Raw genomic sequence first — 23,179 nt, forward strand, 5'->3', positions numbered from 1 at the left:
TCCCCAATATTGACTGGGACTCACTTAGTGCCAGGGGCTTAGACGGGGCGGAGTTTGTAAGGAGCATCCAGGAGGGCTTCTTAAAACAATATGTAGACAGTCCAACTGGGGAAGGGGCGGTACCGGACCTGGTATTGGGGAATGAGCCCGGCCAGGTGGTAGATGTTTCAGTAGGGGAGCATTTCGGTAACAGTGACCACAATTCAGTAAGTTTTAAAGTACTGGTGGTCAAGAATAAGAGTGGTCAGAGGATGAATGTGCTAAATTGGGGGAAGGCTAATTATAACAATATTAGGTGGGAACTGAAGAACATAGATTGGGGGCGGATGTTTGAGGGCAAATCAACATCTGACATGTGGGAGGCTTTCAAGTGTCAGTTGAAAGGAATTCAGGACCGGCATGTTCCTGTGAGGAAGAAGGATAAATACGGCAATTTTTGGGAACCTTGGATGACGAGAGATATTGTAGGCCTCGTCAAAAAGAAAAAGGAGGCATTTGTCAGGGCTAAAAGGCTGGGAACAGACAAAGCCTGCGTGGAATATAAGGAAAGTAGGAAGGAACTTAAGCAAGGAGTCAGGAGGGCTAGTAGGGGTCACGAAAAGTCATTGGCAAATCGGGTTAAGGAAAATCCCAAGGCTTTTTACACGTACATAAAAAGCAAGAGGGTAGCCAGGGAAAGGGTTGGCCCACTGAAGGATAGGCAAGGGAATCTATGTGTGGAGCCAGAGGAAATGGGCGAGGTACTAAATGAATACTTTGCATCAGTATTCACCAAAGAGAAGAAATTGGTAGATGTTGAGTCTGGAGAAGGGTGTGTAGATAGCCTGGGTCACATTGAGATCCAAAAAGACGAGGTGTTGGGTGTCTTAAAAAATATTAAGGTAGATAAGTCCCCAGGGCCTGATGGGATCTACCCCAGAATACTGAAGGAGGCTGGAGAGGAAATTGCTGAGGCCTTGACAGAAATCTTTGGATCCTCACTGTCTTCAGGGGATGTCCCGGAGGACAGGAGAATAGCCAATGTTGTTCCTCTGTTTAAGAAGGGTAGCAAGGATAATCCAGGGAACTACAGGCCGGTGAGCCTTACTTCAGTGGTAGGGAAATTACTGGAGAGAATTCTCCGAGACAGGATCTACTCCCATTTGGAAGCAAATGGACGTATTAGTGAGAGGCAGCATTGTTTTGTGAAGGGGAGGTCGTGTCTCACTAACTTGATAGAGTTTTTCGAGGAGGTCACTAAGATGATTGATGCAGGTAGGGCAGTGGATGTTGTCTATATGGACTTCAGTAAGGCCTTTGACAAGGTCCCTCATGGTAGACTAGTACAAAAGGTGAAGTCACACGGGATCAGGGTGGCAAGGTGGATACAGAACTGGCTAGGTCATAGAAGGCAGAGAGTAGCAATGGAAGGATGCTTTTCTAATTGGAGGGCTGTGACCAGTGGTGTTCCACAGGAATCAGTGCTGGGACCTTTGCTCTTTGTAGTATATATAAATGATTTGGAGGAAAATGTAACTGGTCTGATTAGTAAGTTTGCAGACGACACAAAGGTTGGTGGAATTGCGGATAGCGATGAGGACCGTCAGAGGATACAGCAGGATTTAGATTGTTTGGAGACTTGGGCGGAGAGATGGCAGATGGAGTTTAATCCGGACAAATGTGAGGTAATGCATTTTGGAAGGTCTAATGCAGGTAGGGAATATACAGTGAATGCTAGAACCGTCAAGAGTATTGAAAGTCAAAGAGATCTAGGAGTACAGGTCCACAGGTCATTGAAAGGGGCAACACAGGTGGAGAAGGTAGTCAAGAAGGCATACGGCATGCTTGCCTTCATTGGCTGGGGCACTGAGTATAAGAATTGGCAAGTCATGTTGCAGCTGTATAGAACCTTAGTTAGGCCACACTTGGAGTATAGTGTTCAATTCTGGTTGCCACACTACCAGAAGGATGTGGAGGCTTTAGAGAGGGTGCAGAAGAGATTTACAAGAATGTTGCCTGGTATGGAGGGCATTAGCTAGGAGGAGCGGTTGAATAAACTCGGTTTATTCTCACTGGAACGAAGGACGTTGAGGGGAGACCTGATAGAGGTCTACAAAATTATGAGGGGCATAGACAGAGTGGATAGTCAGAGGCTTTTCCCCAGGGTAGAGGGGTCAATTACTAGGGGGCATCGGTTTAAGGTGAGAGGGGCAAGGTTTAGAGTAGATGTACGAGGCAAGTTTTTTTACGCAGAGGGTAGTGGGTGCCTGGAACTCGCTATCCGAGGGAGGTGGTGGAAGCAGGGACGATAGTGACATTTAAGGGGCATCTTGACAAGTACATGAATAGGATGGGAATAGAGGAATACGGACCCAGGAAGTGTAGAAGATTGTAGTTTAGTCGGGCAGCATGGTCGGCACGGGCTTGGAGGGCCGAAGGGCCTGTTCCTGTGCTGTACATTTCTTTGTTCTTTGTTGTTCTGGTTAGCAGACAGAAAGCAAAACGTTGGAATAATGGGTCTTCTTCTGATTGGCAGGCAGTGACTAGTGGGGTACCGCAGGGATCTGTGCTAGGACCCCAACTGTTCATATTATACATCAATGATTTGGACGAGGAAACAAAACGTATTATCTCCAAATTTGGAGATGATACAAAGTTGGGTGGGAGGGTGAGCTGTGAGGAGGATGCAGAGATCCTTCAGCGGGATTTGGACAGGCTGAATGAGTGGGCCAATGAATGGCAGATGCAATATAATTTGAATGAATCTCAGGTTATCCACTATGGTGGCAGCAAAAATAGAAAGGCAGATTATTATTTGAATGGGTGTAAATTAAGGTGGATACTCAGTGAGACCTTGGTGTCCTCGTGTATCAGTTGCTGAAAGTAAGCACGCAGGCAGTAAAGGAAGCAAATGGTATGTTGGCCTTCATAGCGAGAGGATTTGAGAATAGGAATAGGGATGTTTTAAAAAAATAAATTTAGAGTGCCCAATCCATTTTTTCCAATTAAGAGGCAATTTAGCATGGCCAATCCACCTACCCTGCACATCTTTGGGTTGTGGGGGTGAGACCCACGCAGACACGGGGAGAATGTGCAAACTCCACATGGACTGTGACCCAGAGCCAGGATCGAACCTGGGACCTCAGCGCAGTGAGGCCGCAGTGCTAACCCACTGCGCCACCGTGCTGCCCCGGAATAGGGATGTTTTACTACAATTGTATTGGGCATTTGTGAGGCCACACCTGGAGTAGTGTGTGCCGTTTTGGTGTCCTTATCTGAGGAAGGATGTTTTTGCTATGGAGGGAGCGCAGCGAAGGTTTACCAGGCTGATTCCGGAGATGGTGGGACTGTCATATGAGGAGAGACTAAGTCAGTTTGGATTATATTCATTGGAATTTAGAGAAGTGAGAGGGGGTCTCACAGAAACAAATAAAATTCTAACAGGATTAGACAGGGTAGATTCGGAAAGAATGTTCCCGATGGTGGGGGAGTCCAGAACTAGGGGTCATAGTTTGAGGACAAGGGGTAAACCTTTTAGGACAGTGAGGAGAAATTTCTTCACCCAGAGAGAGGTGAATCTGTGGAATTCACTACCACAGAAAGTAGTTGAGGCCAAAATGTTGTGCAATTTCAAGAAGGAATTAGATATAGCTCTTGGGGCTGAAGGGATAAGGGGGTGGGTGGAAAAGAGGGGAGACAGGATCAGGGTATTGAATTTAATGATCAGCCACATCATAATGAAAGGCCTCCTCCTTCTTCTATTTTCTATGTATGTTTCTATGTATAAAAAATCTCAATCCCCCCCCCAGGATACAGTAGGTAGAATTAGCCCAGCGTCATACTGCAGGCATACAAAGGCAGGCAGGGGCATAGCGGTGCTGTCACTGGACTAACAATCCAGAGACCCAGGGTGACGACCCGGGGACCCAGGTTTGAATCTCACCAATGTAGATGATGGAATTTGAATTCAATAAAAATCTGGAATTAAAAGTTGTAATTGTCGTAAAGACCATTCCTTTGGGGAAGGAAATCTGCTGTGTTCCCCTGGCTCCAGGTCCACAGCAATGCGGTTGACTGCCCTCTGAAATGACCTCGCAAGCCGCTGGGTTTCAGGGTAATTAAGGATGGGCAATAAATGCTGGCTCAGCCAGTGATACCCACATCCCATGAATGGATGAGGAACAGGTGACTAAACTCATTTAGGTGTGCTAGGCCTTTTCTCATTAGAACGAAGAAGGATGAAGGGCGACTTGATAGAGGTTTATAAGATGATCAGGGGAATAGATAGAGTAGACAGTCAGAGACTTTTTCCCCGGGCGGAACAAACCATTACAAGGGGACATAAATTTAAGGTGAAAGGTGGAAGATATAGGGGAGATGTCAGAGGTAGGTTCTTTACCTAGAGAGTAGTGGGGGCATGGAATGCACTGCCTGTGGAAGTAGTGGAGTCGGAAACATTAGGGTCCTTCAATTATTGGATAGGTACATGGATTACGGTAGAATGATATAGTGTAGATGAATTTGTTCTTAAGTGCAGCACGGTAGCATTGTGGACAGCACAATTGCTTCACAGCTCCAGGGTCCCAGGTTCTATTCCGGCTTGGGTCACTGTCTGTGCGGAATCTGCACATCCTCCCAGTGTGTGCGTGGGTTTCCTCCGGGTGCTCCGGTTTCCTCCCACAGTCCAAAGATGTGCAGGTTAGGTGGATTGGCCATGATAAATTGCCCTTAGTGTCCAAAATTGCCCTTAGTGTTGAGTGGGGTTACTGGGTTATGGGGATAGGGTGGAGGTGTCGACCTTGGGTAGGGTGCTCTTTCCAAGAGCCGGTGCAGACTCAATTGGCCGAATGGCCTCCTTCTGCACTGTAAGTTCGATGATAAATCTAGTACAAAGGTTCGGCACAACATTGTGGGCCGAAGGGCCTGTTCTGTGCTGTATTTTTCTATGTTCTATGTTCTATGTGTTACACATCAAAGGCTCCCTGTGTCAGCACCAATTGTATCAGTTTTTATATCAATACTACAATGAAATAAACAGAAATATATCCAACACGGTCCTATATCTCTTCAGTTACAAATCTCATGCAAAATACACCAGACACACAATATTCTAATCCAGGATTTATATCATAAAATTGAATAATAAAAGTTCACTTAGATTCTATTTGGATGTTACAGGAATTTCTTCCACGAGGATTTATTTCATAGCACGAGTCCACCATACTCACATCCAAACAGAACCTGTTATCAAGCAATAAACAACCCTGCCTGACTTCTGTGTCTCTAGCCAACTGCAGCCACGTCTCACAGACCCCATTGATATTAGCTGGCTCAGCGCAGGCCAGAGGTGGTACCAGGAACTTTCCGAACATTCTCATTTGTTGGATAAACTAACTCTGTTATCAGGGGGAGCGGATTTGACCATGAGGCCTTCCGAGGAGCTTTTCCTTGGCAATGTAGGACAAACACACCTCGTTTCACACTATTGCAAAGGTGGCCACCAGACTTCTGCAGATTTTACTGGGTATTTGGGCAAGTGAGAAAACAAGAGAATGAGAAGGGTAATGAGCAAGGGTACAAATAAAAATGAACAAAAGCAAACGAGAGAGCAAGTGCAACTTACCAGCCTTCTGATAGAAATTGGCTGTTTCAAAGGCCAAAGCTGCAACCAGGCCAGAGTTGTGCTTCAATTCAATGGCTCTTGCGATGGTCACTTCAACAAAAGAGAATAATGTTGTTTATCCCTTATCGTTTTAAAGCTCTGTGACTATAATAAAAGCAAAATACCGCAGATGCTGGAATTTGAAACAGAAACAGGGAATGTTGGGAAAACAGAAACAGGGAACGATGGGAAAAGCCAGCAGGTCAGGCAGCATCAATTACTCGAAAGCTCTATTATTGTTGATCTGTAATAGATGATTTATCTTTAAAGCCATCCCACTATGCACAGTGCCTGCTTCCTGCTCTCTCCCATGGGTGAGAGAACCGGAACTCATGGAGCAAGAATTCAAATATTCAAAGTACCAGGTCATCTGGATTGGTGCACAGCTCAGAGCTCAAACACACTGCAGCAGCTGAAAAATATAGAACACATAGAATATACATAGACTATAATGCCATGTTTGTCCATCCCCAGTTGCTCTTGAGGCAGGGTTGTGGTGATTTGGTGCCACATGCTGATCAGAGAGTCACATATAAAGAACAAAGAACAATACAGCACAGGAACAGGCCCTTCGGCCCTCCAAACCTGTACCAGTTATGATACCAACCTTGGCCAAAACCTTCAGCACTTCCTCTAGCCATATCCCTCTATACCCATCCTATCCATGTGTTTGTCAAGGTGCCTTTTGAAAACTTATCAGGTGATCATAGAATTTACAGTGCAGAAGGAGGCCATTCGGCCCATCGAGTCTGCACCGGCTCTTGGAAAGAGCACCCTACCCAAGGTCAACACCTCCACCCTATCCCCATAACCCAGTAACCCCACCGGACGCCAAGGGCAATTTATCATGGCCAATCCACCTAACCTGCACATCTTTGGACTGTGGGAGGAAACCGGAGCACCCGGAGGAAACCCACACACACACGGGGAGAACGTGCAGACTCCGCACAGACAGTGACCCAAGCCGGAATCGAACCTGGGACCCTGGAGCTGTGAAGCAATTGTGCTATCCACAATGCTACCCTGCTGCCCCAAATGATGCAGGAGGCCTCGGCGGAGGAGTTAAAAGGTAAGTGGGAGGAGGAGCTGGGGGACGGTGTCAAGGGTAGTGAATTCCAGGGTTAGACCTAGCTGGGGGCTCGCAATATTTGGGGTGTCGGACGAGCCGGGAGTGCGGGAGGCGAAAGAGGCCGGTATCCTGGCCTTTGCATCCATGGTAGCCCGGCGAAGGATTCTGCTTCAGTGGAAGGATGCGAGGCCCCCAAGCGTGGAATCCTGGATTAACGACATGGCGGGGTTCATTAAATTGGAGAAGGTGAAATTTGCCTTAAGTGCATCTGTGCAAGGGTTCTTCAGGCGGTGGCAGCCATTCCTAGACTTCCTGGCGGAGTGTTAGGAGATAGTCAGCAGCAACCGGGGGGAGGGGGGGTAAGTTTGTGTCTGGTAGGGAGTGCACTATTGTTTACTGTTTAACATTTATTTGTTTATTTATGCAGTTGTTCTGTTGTTTTATTATTTGTGTAAAGGGGGGGGGGGGGGGGGGTTTCTATTGTGATAATCTGTGAAACATTGAATTAAAATTATTTAAAAAATAAAGATGCCTTTTGAACACTGTTAATGTATCTGCTTCCACAACCTCCCCTGGCAATGCGTTCCACTCATTCACCACCCTCCGTGTAAAAAACCTGTCTCGCACATCTCCTCTACACTTTGCCCCACGGACCTTAAACCTATGCACCCTGGAGACTTACCCCTCCACCCTGGGAAAGAGTGCCTGCCCATCCGCTTTATCCATGTCCCTCATAATCTTGTAGACCACTATCAGGTCATCCCTCAACCTCTGTCTTTCTAATGAAAACAGTCTGAGTCTATTCAGCCTCTCCACATGGCTAACACCCTCCAGACCAGGCAGCATCCTGGTAAACCTCCTCTACACTCTCTCCAAAGCCTCCACGTCCTTCTGGTAGTGCGGCGACCAGAATTTTGCTCAATATTCCAAGTGCAGCTGTACCAAGGTTCTATACAAGGTTCCGGTTTGGTCCTGTTCTCGATGCTATACAACTGTAGCACGACTTGCCAGTTTTTAGACTCGATGCCCCGTACAATGAAGGCAAGCATTCCGTATGCTTTCTCAACTACCTTGTCCACTTGTGTTGCCACTTTCAAAGATCTGTGGACCTGCACGCCTAGATCTCTGACTTTCTATATTCCTAAGGGTGTTGCCATTTAGGGTATATTACCCCTCTATGTTAGACCTATGTTAGACAGGCCCAGGTGAGCTTAGCAGGTTTCCTGCCCAAAATGACATCAGTAAACCAGACAGGTTTTGTGTGGTGATCAGACAGATACATGATCAATTTTACTGCTACCTATTTTTAGGGCAGCACGGTGGCACAGTGGGTTAGCCCTGTTGCCTCACGGCACTGAGGTCCCAGGTTCGATCCCGGCTCTAGGTCACTGTCCGTGTGGAGTTTGCACATTCTCCCCGTGTTTGCGTGGGTTTTCGCCCCCACAACCCAAAGATGTGCAGGTGGATTGGCCATGCTAAATTGCCCCTTAAATTGGAAAAAATTAATTGGGTACTCGAAATTTAAAAAATAAATAAAAAAATAATTTTTTTTACTGCTACCTATTTTCATACTTCCTTTAAGAAAAAAGCAGAAATTAAATTACCATTGAGAGATTTGAACTGATGCTTTCTGGGTTATTACTCCATAACGCCTTTAATTGACGAGGCCAAATTTATATCAAAGATATAAATTTATAGGGGAAAAATTGAAAGCACTGAAAAATTCTGCCATCCATTTGTACCTTCTTGAGCCTCAGCTTGACACTGAATGATGTAGGTATCCAGAACCCGGGATTCAAGATCCTTTCCTTTCTCAGGCGCGGTCACAAGTCGGCTTACTTCGCCGTCCTTAGCAAATGAAAATTAAATTGAGTTAATCATTACATCCGTTTGTGCATAAGAGATAAAAACAGTAGAACGATACTTTATTGCCACTAAATAAATCACCTTCTGACCAGATATACACGCATACTCTCCCAACACATTGAGATGAAAGAAAGTTACATAATGCATTCACACTGAAACTAGGAAATCCTCCTAGAGTCTTTCCATTCCAGGGTGACATCAGATTTCCGTTAAAGTGTAATCATTATTTCTGCTACTGCGCACTGATCAAACTTTCTTCAGGTTGCCAAGAATACCAGCAGAGATAAAATGCTAAAGCCCTTGTGTTTTTCGTGGCGGTTGGAGTGAGCTGGGGTGTGATTCTCAGCTGGTAGTGCACAGTTGCTGCTGGGTGGAATCCCAGCTGGTAGTGCACAGTTGCTGCTGGGTGGAATCCCAGCTGGTAGTGCACAGTTGCTGCTGGGTGGAATCCCAGCTGGTAGTGCACAGTTGCTGCTGGGTGGAATCCCAGCTGGTAGTGCACAGTTGCTGCTGGGTGGAATCCCAGCTGGTAGTGCACAGTCGCTGCCGGGTGGAATCCCAGCTGGTAGTGCACAGTCGCTGCCGGGTGGAATCCCAGCTGGTAGTGCACAGTCGCTGCCGGGTGGAATCCCAGCTGGTAGTGCACAGTCGCTGCCGGGTGGAATCCCAGCTGGTAGTGCACAGTCGCTGCCGGGTAGGATCCCAGCTGGTAGTGCACAGTCGCTGCCGGGTGGAATCCCAGCTGGTAGTGCACAGTTGCTGCCGGGTGGAATCCCAGCTGGTAGTGCACAGTCGCTGCCGAGTGGGATCCCAGCTGGTAGTGCACAGTCGCTGCCGGGTGGAATCCCAGCTGGTAGTGCACAGTCGCTGCCGAGTGGGATCCCAGCTGGTAGTGCACAGTTGCTGCCGGGTGGGATCCCAGCTGGTAGTGCACAGTTGCTGCCGGGTGGGATCCCAGCTGGTAGTGCACAGTTGCTGCCGGGTAGGATCCCAGCTGGTAGTGCACAGTCGCTGCCGGGTGGAATCCCAGCTGGTAGTGCACAGTCGCTGCCGGGTGGAATCCCAGCTGGTAGTGCACAGTCGCTGCCGGGTGGAATCCCAGCTGGTAGTGCACAGTTGCTGCCGAGTGGGATCCCAGCTGGTAGTGCACAGTTGCTGCTGGGTGGGTTCTTGCCTTGGGGGTGCAGTGTACATCGGACGGTGGCTGCCATTGACGGTGTTGTCTTTATTGAGAACTTTGGCTCTGCAGTGCAGGTCTTTAGACCTCACTTTGTGAGATTACAGGGTACCTTCAGAAGAGCGGTGGAGGGACATGAGGGGGTTCTGGCACTTGAAAAATCCCTGTCCCTGGTTAGGGCCCGCCTTCAAGTCGTCAAAACTTTGCTGCACATGGTGTGGTTTATCCTGACGGGTCTGGGAGATTGAGACTGTGCGAGATGTCCTCCTGAGCCCGGTCCCCAGCGAGTTCTCGACTGAGTTTCAGAATTGGCTGCCATGTTTTGGTACTCTTGATCTGGAGACTGGGTGCATCAGACTCGATGGATCCTGACTGCAAGGCCAGATGTAAGGAGGGACCACTGATCAATGGCCCGGTTTTGTCCTCTTCTCGATGATCATTGTGAATGGTTGGTTGTGGCGGAGTGGATCGAGTAGTCTCCCTCCAGCTGGGATCTAGGCTGTGGACTGTCTGGGTGTCAGAGAAACAGCATGGTGGAAGTGATGGTGACTTGTGCTTCAATTGACCCCCTCGCCCCCCAGATAGAGCTAATCCGTTTCAGGGTCTTCATTCGGATTTGAATATTCATCCTACTTTGGCCTGGGCAGAGTTTGTATTGTGGGGAGGACTGGGTACCTTCTGTCTCTTTCTTGTGATCGCGTTTTTCCTTCCCCATGCTTGGGTCTCTCTTAGTGTTCCTCCCCATAGCTTCTGTGGTATTGTTCTGTATTGCCTGCCGATAGGCTTATTCTAGAGCGCATCAGCAAATTTAGAGCCGCCAAGGCTCTGATTGGTGTTCCCATGGCCACAAGTCACCTCTCCGTATTGGGCCCCCTATTGGCTGGGGTCCCACCCTGCTGCGCTGCGTTTTTCATTGAAAGTCTGCCTCTGACATAACCTCTTTGCTCTTGTACTCTATGGCCCGATTAATAAAGCCTCGGATACTGTATGCTTTTTTAACTGCTCTCTCAACTTGTCCTGCTACCTTCAGTGACATATGCACATAAAACCCAGGTCCCTCTGCTCCTGCACTCCCTTCAGAATTGTACCTTTTATTTTGTATCGTCTCTCCATATTCTTCATACTAAAATGAATCGTTTTACATTTCTCCGCACTGAACTTCACCTGTTACTTGTCCACCCTTTCCGCCAACTTGTCCATGTTCTTTTGAAGTTCTACACTGTCTTCCTCACAGTTCACAATGCTTCCACGTTTCCTACCATCTGCAATTGTACCCTGTACACCAGCGTCTGGATTATTAACATACAACAGGAAGACAACAGGAAGAGCAAGCGTACCAACAATGTTAAATCCATTAGTTGTATGATGAAGAAGAAATCAAGCCTGTACAGACATGAGCATAGCTTTAAAAAAGCGGTGGTATTCTGGAGCTGCACTGCTTTTGGATAGGGTGGAGTAGGATGGGATGGGATATCTTCGCCTGTAAGGGAGCAGCCTATACCCACAACTTCATTACCACTGCTGTAAATGACAGAAACTTACAGCACAGGGGAGGCTAATTGGGCAACAGTTCGGAAGGGGAAAGAAAGAACGAGAAAGCCAGATAAGTTAAACTTAAAGTTACCTTGATATGTTTGAAGATTCCAGCTGCGTTCCTCAAGCTTCTGTGCACATCTTTTGCTTCATCCACTGTTATACTAAATAATAATAAGAAGAATCACTTGTCACAAGTAGGCTTCAATATATATACACATCAACGTTAATCCAGACTACTCCAGTCCAGGAAAACACACGAATGATTGGTGTTAAATTCCGTGTTTACTTACTCTTCCTTTCCGGCTAGTCTGGAAGCATATTTTGTGTGCCACAAAGCAATGTTGAACTCCATGGAGACCAGATCAAAGATAGCATCCTGTTGAGCACTACGAGAACAAAAATTGAAATATTCTAATGAATTCTTGTTTGTTGAAGGGGTGAGAGGCCTGCATAAATCTACCTTGATGTGCAACTTATTGGAGAGGATTCTCTATAGACAGACACAGAAGAAAGAAATGCCCTTTTCCATCTCTTTGAACTGTGATGAATCTGCATGCAAATTGCACGGAGTAGGCCAGAGGGAATTTGGGTGCGAGTTGTTAAATTATCACTGGGATTTGAAAACAAGACAGGTGGGGAAAAACAGTTTCTCAGGCTAAAGCAGCAAACAGGTTTAAGGAGCTAAATAGAACCTAACACAATTTCAAATAAAACCTCAACAGTATCCAACTCCACAATATAGGAACGATATTGGGACCTTACAGAAGGTGCAGTGCAGATTCACTAGATACCATCTGGTATGAGGAAATATAAAAATAGGGAGAAAGAAAGAAATGGGTCTTTTACAACAAAGGTTGTTGGTAGATCAGATAGAAGTGTTTCAAATTATGAAAGGATGAGACAGTATGGTTAGAAACAGACTTTGCACAGTCAAGGGGCAGTGTTTAGTTAGAGAAGGTGCATGGAGATCAAGAATCAATTCTTGGGAAACTCGATAGGGAACAGCAAAACTGGATAGGTGAGCATTAGGCCAAGAAATAATCCAAGTTGTTTAATGGAGGCATAAAAAGAAATGAATCCCAAGCCGAAGAAGGAAAGGTTAGGAGGGCTAACCAGAGGTAGGTTGGAAGGAGCAGAGGGATTGTTGCTTAAGGGAATGAACAAAACGTTATACTGTTATAACCCTTTGGTCACATTAATGTAATATTATGGGGTTCAACTACAGGATTGCTATAAATTAGGAAACGGAAGGGAATTAGAAAATCAGGTGTGAGGTTGTGAGCACATTGTTGGGACTGCGGGCTCACAAATCCCTAGTTCCAGATGGACTTCATCCTATGGTCTTGAACAAAATGGTTAGTGAGATAGTAGACGTTGGTTTTCATTTTCCAAAATCCCAGAGATTCGGGGACAACCACGTGCCTGGGGGGGAGGGGCGGGGCAACTGTGCATGCAAGTAGTCTTTAAGTCACCACCCAAGTGACCGTTCTGTGCACGTAAGAGTGCATAGCAAGTGATATCCTACTGTGAATACATCATTTTCATTGCTTGCTTTGGCAAAGAGGGCACCTGAGAAATCCAACCTTCACTCCAGCTGAAATCACTTAATTCAGCAAGTATGGAGCCTGGGAGTTGTTTGCTGGTTTGTCTCAGTGCAACTTTAACTGACACACCATTGGTGCCTGAAGCATTCTGTGGGACACCAAGGCCACTTTTGGACCATTATGATTCACTGATTCCCAGACGCCGACACGCCAGCGGTGAATCGCCCAACATTTTCCATTTTTTTTATTCCCGAATGCCTGGCATTCACATTTTCTCCAAAACCTTTGACCCAACTTTCCTTATGAGATTGTAATGCAATGTGAAAATCTTCCCTACATTGTGTAAGGAGACCAGAGCAAGCCTCGGACAAAACCCCTCATCCGGAGTAGAAATTACAATTGTTCGAACTTTTCCTTCAAAATCTTCTTTCCAGCCCTCATGAATAGATAATTTCTCCATTTTGGGTGGAAGTGTTAAAATTTCACTTCATAGCTTACCACTCCGCAACTTTTTGTGGCAGGCAGTTTGCACTATCACAGAATTGTGATGGTGTGGGAGGCCATTTGGCCCATCGTGTCTGTACCGGCTCTCCACATGAGCAGCATGTCTTAAGTCTCATTCCCCAGCCTTTTCCCCATGCCCCTGCACATTGCTTCTATTCAAATAACCATCTAATGTCCTCTTGAATGCCTTAAACCTGCCTTCACCACACCTCCAGGCAGTGCACTCCAGACCAAAACAAAAGAAGAAAAAAATCTTTAAAATGAATTTAATTAGTAATGGGTTAATGGGTTACAGAGAACGGGCAGGACGGAGGAGTTGAAGCCACGATGAGATCAGCCATGATCAAATTGAACAGCTCGATGGTCAAAATGGCCGACTCCTGCTCCGAGTTCTTATATTCTACGAAATAACTATTCTGTCTAATTCCACCTTCTAGCTCTTGGTCTGCAGCCCTATAGGTAACAACACTTCAACCACAAATCTGGTGTTCTTGATTAATAAGGGGATCAGGGGCTATGGGGAGAAGGCAGGAGAATGGGGATGAGGAACATACCAGCCGTGACTGAATGGCGGAGCAGACTCGATGGGCCGAGTGGCATAATTCTGCTCCTGTATCTTATTAAGTAGTTGTTTCCAAAATCTCTATGAATGCTGGTCGTGATTTAAGGTTTATCTCCTTGTCCTTGTATATCCCACAAATGGAAAATGCTTCACTATCTACCCAATCAATTTCTTTCAAACCAAAAACCTCAATCAAAACACTGATATTTCAGGGAACACAAGCCTCAAATCTATGTAATTTTCCTCAATCTAACCCTGCGAACATTCTACTGAATCTGCACTGCACCCCTTCAGAGACTTGTGTATCCTAAGCTGCAGTATTCAAACTTGAGCTACGTGGCCTAACCATGGATAAAAATACAGGGTAGCATGTTAGCACAGTGGGTAACACTGTTCCTTCACAGCGCCAGGGTCCCAGGTTCGATTCCCGGCTTGGGTCACTGTCTGTGTGGAGTCTGCATGTTCTCCCCGTGTCTGCGTGGGTTTCCTCCGGGTGCTCCGGTTTCCTCCCACAAGTCCCCAAAGACATGCTATTAGGTAATTTGGACATTCTGAATTCTCCCTCCTTGTACCCAAACAGGCGCCGGAATGTGGTGACTAGGGGCTTTTCACAATAATTTCATTGTAGTGTTAATGTAAACCTACTTGTGACAATAAAGATTATTATAATCCCAGCCAAACTCATATCAAAATTCGAAAACCTAGGACTTGGCTCCTCCCTCTGCAACTGGATCCTTGACTTCCTGACCCATACACCACAATCAGCAAGAATAAACTACAACACCACCTCCACGATCGTCCTCAATACCGGGGCCCCGCAAGGTTGGTATTTAGCCCCCTACGATATTGCCTATACACACACACAACTGTGTGGCAAAATGCTGCTCCAACTCCATCTACAAGTTTGCTGATGACACAACCGTGGTGGGTCGGAACTCAAAGGGTCACAAACAAGGCTTTGACAAAGGATCACCTGGACTCGAAACGTTAGCTCTTTTCTCTCCCTACCAGACCTCCTGAGATTTTCCAGCATTTTCTCTGTTGGATCTCAAACAATGATGAGTCAGAGTACAGGAGGGAGATAGAGGACCTAGTGGCATAGTGCAACGACAGCAATCTCTCCCTCAATGTCAGCAAAGTACATCACCTGTCTGCATCAACGGTGGAGATGGCTGACAGCTTCAAATTCCTCAGTGTACACATCAGCGACCATCTATCCTAGTCCACCCATGTCGACGCTACGACCAAGAAAGCATAACAGCACCTATACCTCTTCGGGAAACGAAGGAAATTTGACATGACCACATTGATTCTTAACAACTTTTACAGGTGCACCATAGAAAGCAGCCTATCTGGCTGCATCACAGCCTGGTATGGCAACTGCTCCGCCCAAGACCGGAAGAAAATACAAGAGAGTTGTGAACACAGCCTAGTCCATCACACGGACCTGCCTCCCATCCATTGACTATCTACATCTCCCGCTGCCCTGGGAAAGCTGGTATATAGAACATATGGCCTCCTGCTGCACTTCGGCCCATCGAGTCTGCACCGACCCACTTAAACCCTCACTTCCACCCTATCCCCGTAATCCAATAACCCCATCTAACCTTTTTGGTCACTAAGGGCAATTTATCATGGCCAATCCACCTAACCTGCACTTCTTTGGACTGTGGGAGGAAACCGGAGCACCCGGAGGAAACCCACGCAGACACGGGGAGAACGTGCAGACTCCGCACAGACAGTGACCCAGCGGGGAATCGAACCTGGGACCCTGGTGCTGTGAAGCCACAGTGCTATCCACTTGTGCTGCCCCGAGCATAATCAAAGCCCCTCCCACCCGATTTATTCACTCTTCCAACTTCTTCCATCGGGCAGGTGACACAAAAATCTGAGAATATGCACCAACGGATTCAAAAACAGCTTCTTCCCCGGTGTTACCAGACTTCTGAATGACCCTCTTATAGACTGAACTGATCTTTCTACGCATCTTCTCTACAATTGTGACACTACACTCCGCATGCTTCACCTGATGTCTATGTATTTATATTGTGTATTTTTGTGCATGCTATGTTTTTGCTTAGATAAATGTGAAGTGATTCATTTTGGAAGGCTGAATTTGAATGCAAAATACAGGGTTAAAGGCAGGATTCTTGGAAGTGTGGAGGAACAGAGTGATCTTGGGGTCCATGTACATAGATCCCATAAAGTTGCCAGCCAGGTTGAGAGGGTTGTTAAGAAGGCTTATTGTGTGTTGGCTTTCATTAACAGGGGATTTGAGTAAAGAGCCGCAAGGTTTTGCTGCAGCTTTATAAAACTCTAGTTAGACCACACTTGGAATTTTATGTCCAGTTCTGGTCGCCTCATTATAGGAAGGATGTGGATGTTTTGGAGAGGGTACAGAGGAGATTTACCAGGATGTTGCCTGGACTGGAGGGCATGACTTATGAAGAAAGGTTGAGGGAGCTAGGGCTATTCTCACTGGAGCGAAGAAGGAAGAAAGGTGACTTGATAGAGGTGCACAAGGTAATGAGAGGCATGGATAGAGTGGATAGCCAGAGACTTTTCCCCAGGGTGGAAATGGCTGTCACGAGGGGACATAATTTTAAGGTGATTGGAGGAAGGTATAGGGGAGATGTCAGAGGTTGGTTCTTTACACACAGAATGGTGGGTGTGTGGAATGCACTGCCAGCAGAGGTGGTGGAGTCAGTCATGAGGGACATTTAAGCGAGTCTTGGATAGGTACATGGACAGCAGTAAATTGAAGGGGTGTAGGTTAGATTGATCTTAGATTAGGATAAATGGTCGGCACAACATCGTGGGCCGAAGGGCCTGTACTGGTCTCTGTTCTATGTATGGAGCGATCTATCTGGACTGTACACAGAACAATACTTTTCACTGTACCTCGGTACGCGTGACAATAAATCTAAATCTAGTTCCTCAAAATTTAATTACTTCATTTAGCACGCCCCTAACCTTTATAAATCCATGTTGACTCTGTCTAATCTGCTCAAACAATTCCAAGTGTTCATTTCTGCAATCTTTGTTTACAGATTCCAAACATTGGAACCTGTTGATTGGAAAGTTGCGCAGGATCCTAGCAGCCCATTAGTGAACCCTCCTTCCCACTTCAGAACCCGTATTTACAACTGCCTGGTCCCACCATGGTCCTCCTTCGGCTGCTAGGGTGGGATTGTTGATTCTCGAATACTTCAACATGAACAGCAGCATACTTTGTTTTGCAGGTTACCAAGCAAGTAAAACAAAACTCCTTAATGTCTGTACTGCCCTTCCCATTCTTTATCTTTCCCCTTCTGGTAGATGCTTAACTACTATTATTCGAACAGCAATGTTTAAATGCATGTTATCTCCCTTTAATCCGCTAAAGTTTCTTTCCAAGCGTTCAGTCATTCTGTCCTTAATTATAGATTTCAATAACTTCCTCACAAGAGACGTTCAACTGAAAGGTCTATAATTTCTAGGTTTCTCTCTCACCTTTCTTACATAATTGAATCCAAAATCAGCAAAGCAGGTTTTAAAAGGAGTCAACTGGAACCAATTTGAAAACAAGCACATACTGACGTGCATTGGGACTTGCCTGTTTTCCACTTCCTCACGCTCTAAGTTGGGGCAACAGCCACTCTGCAGACATGAATGGGGAAAAGAGTGTTACAGGTAAGGCCAAAAGATACCAAGTAAGGCGAACTAGAGGTTAAGTGGGCTGGAACCTTGCAGATAATTACATTTGAGAGGGAAAGGGTTCGGAAGCACAGGGTTTGAGTTTATAGAAGAGCCACATAGCTGTCAAAATGCCCTCAGAGATTGTATTCTACCAGGCACTCATTGCTGGGTCTTGTGCAGTTTGCATTGATCTGTCACCTAATGAACTAGTCAAAATTGCTCTCAGAGCAGCAAAAAGCTGGAGGGGGATCCGAAGGGGTGGCAGAGAGCAGAAAGTCTCACTCTATGCAGATGACCTGCATCACGGTAGCATTGTGGATAGCACAAATGCTTCACAGCTCCAGGGTCCCAGGTTCGATTCCGGCTTGGGTCACTGTCTGTGAGGAGTCTGCACATCCTCCCCGTGTGCGCGTGGGTTTCCTCCGGGTGCTCCGGTTTCCTCCCACAGTCCAAAGATGTGCGGGTTAGGTGGATTGGCCATGCTAAATTGCCCATAGTGTAGGGTGGGGTTACTGGGTTATGGGGATAGGGTGGAGGTGTGGATCTTGGGTAGGGTGCTCTTTCCAAGAGCCGGTGCAGACCCGATGGGCCAAATGGCCTCCTTCCAAACAGTAAATTCTATGATGACCTGCTTCTCTACATTTCGGACCCACAAAAGAGCATGGACGGAATCAGCGCGCTCCTGAGTTCGCCGCCTTCTCGGGCTACAAACTCAACATGAGCAAAAGCGAGATCTTCCCGGTACACCCACAAGTAGGGGGGCAGCACTAACGGGACTGCCGTTTAAACAAGCCCAACACAAATTCCGCTACCTGGGGATCCAAATAGCCCATGAACGGACAAGCCCATCCACAAATGGAATCTCACCAGTCTGACAGAGGAAGTAAAAAAGGACCTGCAAAAATGGAACACACTCCCACTCTCCCTCAAGGGGAGAGTCCAGACGATCAAAATGAAAATATTGCCCAGGTACCTCTTCCAACTTAGATCTATCCCGATCTACCTCCCCAAGGCCTTTTTCAAAGAACTAAACAAACTAATCATGGCATTCGTATGGGGGAGGGGTCAACTCCACCTCCACATGCGCAAGGCTCAGCCTGACGCAGCTAAAGGTGGTACACAGAGCCCACTTAACAAGAACTCGAATGAGTAGGTTCTTCCCGGAGGTGGAGGATAGATGTGAACGGTGCCAAGGAGGCCCGGCCAACCACGCCCACATGTTCTGGTCTTGCCCCAGACTTGCTGGGTACTGGACTGCCTTCTTTGAGACAATTTCCAAAGTGGTGGGGATGAGGGTGGAGCCATGCACGAAAGTGGTGGTCTTTGGGATATCAGACCAGCCAGATCTATTCCTGGGGAGGAGGGCGGACGCCCTTGCCTCCCTGATTGCCCGCCGTAGAATCCTGTTCGGCTGGCGGTCAGCAGCACCACCCAAAGCTGCAGACTGGCTGTCCGACCTCTCGGAATCTCTCCAAATGGAGAAAATTAAATTCCCCATCCAAGTCAGACGACGGCTTCCACAGAACGTGGGAGACATTCACCCAATTGTTCCGGGACCGGTTTGTGGCCAATGTACAAGCAGAAGAATAGCCAAGAATCAGGGGAAAGCAGCCAAGGTGTGAGAGGAACAGATAAAAGAAAAGCGAACCACAGGAGAATGGAAGGGAGGAAGGGGGACGGAAGAGACAGGGAACAATAGTGGGGAGCCCGGGGGGGGGGGGGGGGGGGGGGGGGGGGGCGCGCGCGCGCACGCGCGAGGGAATGATAGCCATAAGGAGAACACGGGAAACAATAACAAATGGGGAAACTACAACAAACTCTGCAAATACAGTAACAGAGAGCAAGGAAAATACAGGCAAAAGACGGGACGAACGGCCGAAGCAGAGGTGAGCGTGTGACGACAACGGCAGCGAAAACCGTCCGGGAGAAGCAAGTAACAACACCAGATCCATTCTCGTATTGCCCTCTGTGTGTTGGACATAACCAATGTAATTGTTTCCCCAGCACCCAAATGTACATGTACCTCCCCAGTTTCCCCCCCCCCATCCACAAACAGGTGCCTACTTATTTGTTAAACATAATATTGCTAACTGTACAGAGTTGCTGTTGTTGAGCTAGTGCAGTTTATTTTTCTTTTTTTCCCCTCTTCTATATAATATATATTTTAATGTGTACATAACTGCAAATATACTATGTTCAAAAACCCAATAAAAAACATTTTAAAAAATGAACCAGTCAAATCATATCAAATGTTAATGGGGAGAGGAGTGTCGATACACACTCTTTGAAAGTTACGAATAGAATTTCTTGCAGCACAACGTTCATCATGTTTTTAGTGTGCATAGCAGCAAGGAATATCTGGATGTCTGGACAGATTCACCCCGCAATACCAGAGAATAGCAGAGTTTTCTAATGCAGCATCTTTCAAAAAAAATTATAACCTATAATGACCATCGCAAACAAAATTGCACTTATTACCCATCCCTGAGATGATGTTGGTGAGCCACCTTCTTGAATAGAACCGGGAGGCTTGCTAGGTTGTCTCAGAGAGCAATTACAGAGGGTAATTAACAGTTAACAGAGGCTTACTAGGCTATGTCAGAGGGTAATTGACCGTTAACAGAGGCTTGCTGTTAACAGGCTTGCTAGGTCATTTCAGAGGGTAATTAACAGTGAACAGAGAGGCTTGCTAGGCTATGTCAGAGGGTAATTAACCGTTAACAGAGCGGCTTGCTAGGCTATGTCAGAGGGTAATTAACCGTTAACAGAGAGGCTTGCTAGGCTATGTCAGAGGGTAATGAACCGTTAACAGAGAGGCTTGCTAGGCTATGTCAGAGGGTAATTGCCAGTGAACAGAGAGGCTTGCTAGGCTATGTCAGAGGGTAATTGACAGTGAACAGAGAGGCTTGCTCGGCTATGTCAGAGGGTAATTAACCGTTAACAGAGAGGCTTGCTAGGCTATGTCAGAGGGTAATTAACCGTTAACAGAGAGGCTTGCTAGGCTATGTCAGAGGGTAATTAACAGTGAACAGAGAGGCTAGCTAAGTTATTTCAGGGTAATTAACAGTGAACAGAGGCTTGCTAGGCAATTTGAGGGTAATTGCCAGACAACCATACTGCTATGGGCCTGTGGTCACAAAGAGCTAGACCTGGAAAGGATGGCAGATTCCTTGGTTATAAACTGCTTCCTTCTCAAGGAGATCTGAACTCTTCCTTTCCCACTCTAAACTTTTAAATCTCACACTGACTATTAACTGACCTGCAGAAGGCTACTAGGTGAGAGGCTGCATGGACTAAGGCATGTCCATAGTTTTTAAAATTACTGTGATTACTCGGTGTTTAAGTTTCTTTTAACTGTTTAAGTCACTTTTTTTCTGGGATGCAAGTATCACTGGCAAGCCCAACATTTGATGCTTCCAAAGGGATGTACTTTTTTTTTTAAAAAAGGGTGCCAATAAGTAAAGGAATCTGGTTAAGTGCACACTGCACCACCTGATCACAATATCTAGTTATAGGGGTGTTCCCACTTAACCTAAATTCCTCCATCTATCAGGTGATATATTATAAATTATAATATATTATAAATAAGCTGTGGTTTTAGTTTGATTAAGGTCACTAATTATGGGGCAGTAAACAGGAAGGATACTGTCTCTCTTTTGAGACTGCAGAAAGCTCAGTGCAGTTAAAGGGGTTACATAACATAGAAACTAGAAGCAGGAGGAGGCCATTCAGTCCTTCGAGCCAGTTCCGCCATTAATTATGGTATTGGCTGATCAAATTCAATACCCGGAGTCTGCCTTTCCCCCTATATTCCTTGATCCCTTTAGCCCCAAGAGCTAATTCATTCTTGAAATTACACAACGTTTTGGCCTCAACTACTTTGTGGTAGTTAAATCCAATTCACCACTCTCTAGGTGAAGAAATTTCTCCTCATCTTAATCCTAAATATACAGTGTAAAAGTGACAGTGTTACACAATCCCAGGACATTATACAAAAATACTGAAGTACAAGTGATTTAATTTAGACTTTGAAAACTGTAAACTCTTCTTTTGATCAGAAAGTTATGGTTCTTGAATCAACATGCTCATTTGTATGCAGTTATTGTTCTGCGTGCCTCATTTCCATGGAATGTTAATCTGCTGACAATTTACATTGTAAAAAGCTCAAGCCATAAAAGTAACTCTTACAGCATTCAAATTACAGACATACATATTCCCATTGTTTAAGCCAGAGCAGAATTTGCAAGTCCTCCACGGGTCTTCAATCCGGCTTGTGATAAACGACTGTACGGAGTTTAAACTCTGGCTAAAGCTCTTCACTGAACTGCAACAATGAGTTGCTTTTCTATGACTAGTGCCATTATTAAATCTCCTGTCGTCATAGGATGTGTGCTGCATGGAGAATGGGTTACACCACTGCAACTCCGAGTACCAATACTTCCCTCCCCCAGAGCCTTGCAGAATAAAATTCTACTTGTATCCCAGTCCTTCCTTCCTACCATTTGAGGATTGCCATGTGGATGGGTTCCTTGCGGAGCTGATATCACTCTGTATGAAAGGTAGAGCTAGTGTACTGGGTGACGTGCTTTATGATCACTGCATTCTTCTGGAACTCATTTTGGTCACCTTCAGAAATCACAGAAATATCCAGGAATTGTTTTCTCTTTAAATTAATCTAGGGTTTTAATGTTTTTTTTCTCTTTCCCAAGAGATTGCGTGGCTGCTGGTGGGAAAGGGAGGGCAAAGTCAATGAGACAGGCTGAATGAACCAGTTGTTCTTCATTGATCTGTCGTTCTTGTATGTTTGTACTCCTGAAGATACTTACTCAGTTGGGATGTGGTTATTTTGATGTAGTGGCTGTTCTTCCTGTATGGTGCTGGCTTTATAAATAAAATATTCTGGCAAAAGTTTCTATCGGAGTTGGCATTGTATCTCATTTTCAAACGTCACCTCAGTTTAGTTAATCATTTTCCAAACTGAATCTGACTGCTGTAGTTCACACCCATTCAAGAACGTGAACACTCACTGCAGTACTACATTGTTGGGGGGTGTTACCCTTCCAATGAGAATTTAAACTGATGCCCTGTCTGCCTATTCAGATGGACATAAGTAATCTCATGATACTATTCAAATAGCAGAGAAATCTCCCAGTGTCCTGGCCAACATTCATCCCTCAACAAACAGATTCACTGGCCATTTATTTATTTGCTTCTTATGGAATCCTGCTGTGCTGAAAGCAGTTCACCTGAAGGAGCTGCGTTTCGAAAACTAGTGATTCGAAACAAACCTGTAGACTTTAACCTGGACTTCAATCCAACGCCAGCATCTCCACATTAAAGCAGTAGCCATATTTATCCGCTACACTTTACAGTGATTCACTGAGAACACTTTGGTTAGATTGAAGCAATTTTGACACACCTGCTAGTCTTTCAGCAATGGATAGATAATAATCTGTGAAGAAAGTGGTTGTTAACTCTGCTTCACTAATTCTTTCTCCGTCAATCCCAATTTCAGTCCCAGCTCTCACTGTCATCCCCTCTGGGATGCAGTAACCTCTTCCTCGTGGTATTCCTAAATCTCATTATTCCCTCCTGCCTGCCT

General features: G+C 46.0%; 1 protein-coding gene across 1 annotated transcript in view; it reads right to left on the reverse strand.

Annotated features, from left to right (window-relative positions):
* brox (BRO1 domain and CAAX motif containing) overlaps window positions 1-23,179 on the reverse strand; it is a 73,920-nt gene that overhangs the window by 29,497 nt on the left and 21,244 nt on the right. Inside the window, exons 4-7 of the mRNA XM_072500264.1 lie at window positions 11,580-11,675; window positions 11,378-11,450; window positions 8,453-8,558; window positions 5,603-5,692 (exon numbers count right to left, since the gene is read on the reverse strand). Of these exons, the coding sequence (XP_072356365.1) occupies window positions 5,603-5,692; window positions 8,453-8,558; window positions 11,378-11,450; window positions 11,580-11,675 (365 nt within the window). The remainder of the gene's footprint in view (window positions 1-5,602; window positions 5,693-8,452; window positions 8,559-11,377; window positions 11,451-11,579; window positions 11,676-23,179) is intronic.

This window comes from Scyliorhinus torazame, chromosome 4, assembly GCF_047496885.1.
Source record: "Scyliorhinus torazame isolate Kashiwa2021f chromosome 4, sScyTor2.1, whole genome shotgun sequence".
Taxonomy (NCBI): Eukaryota; Metazoa; Chordata; class Chondrichthyes; order Carcharhiniformes; family Scyliorhinidae; genus Scyliorhinus; species Scyliorhinus torazame.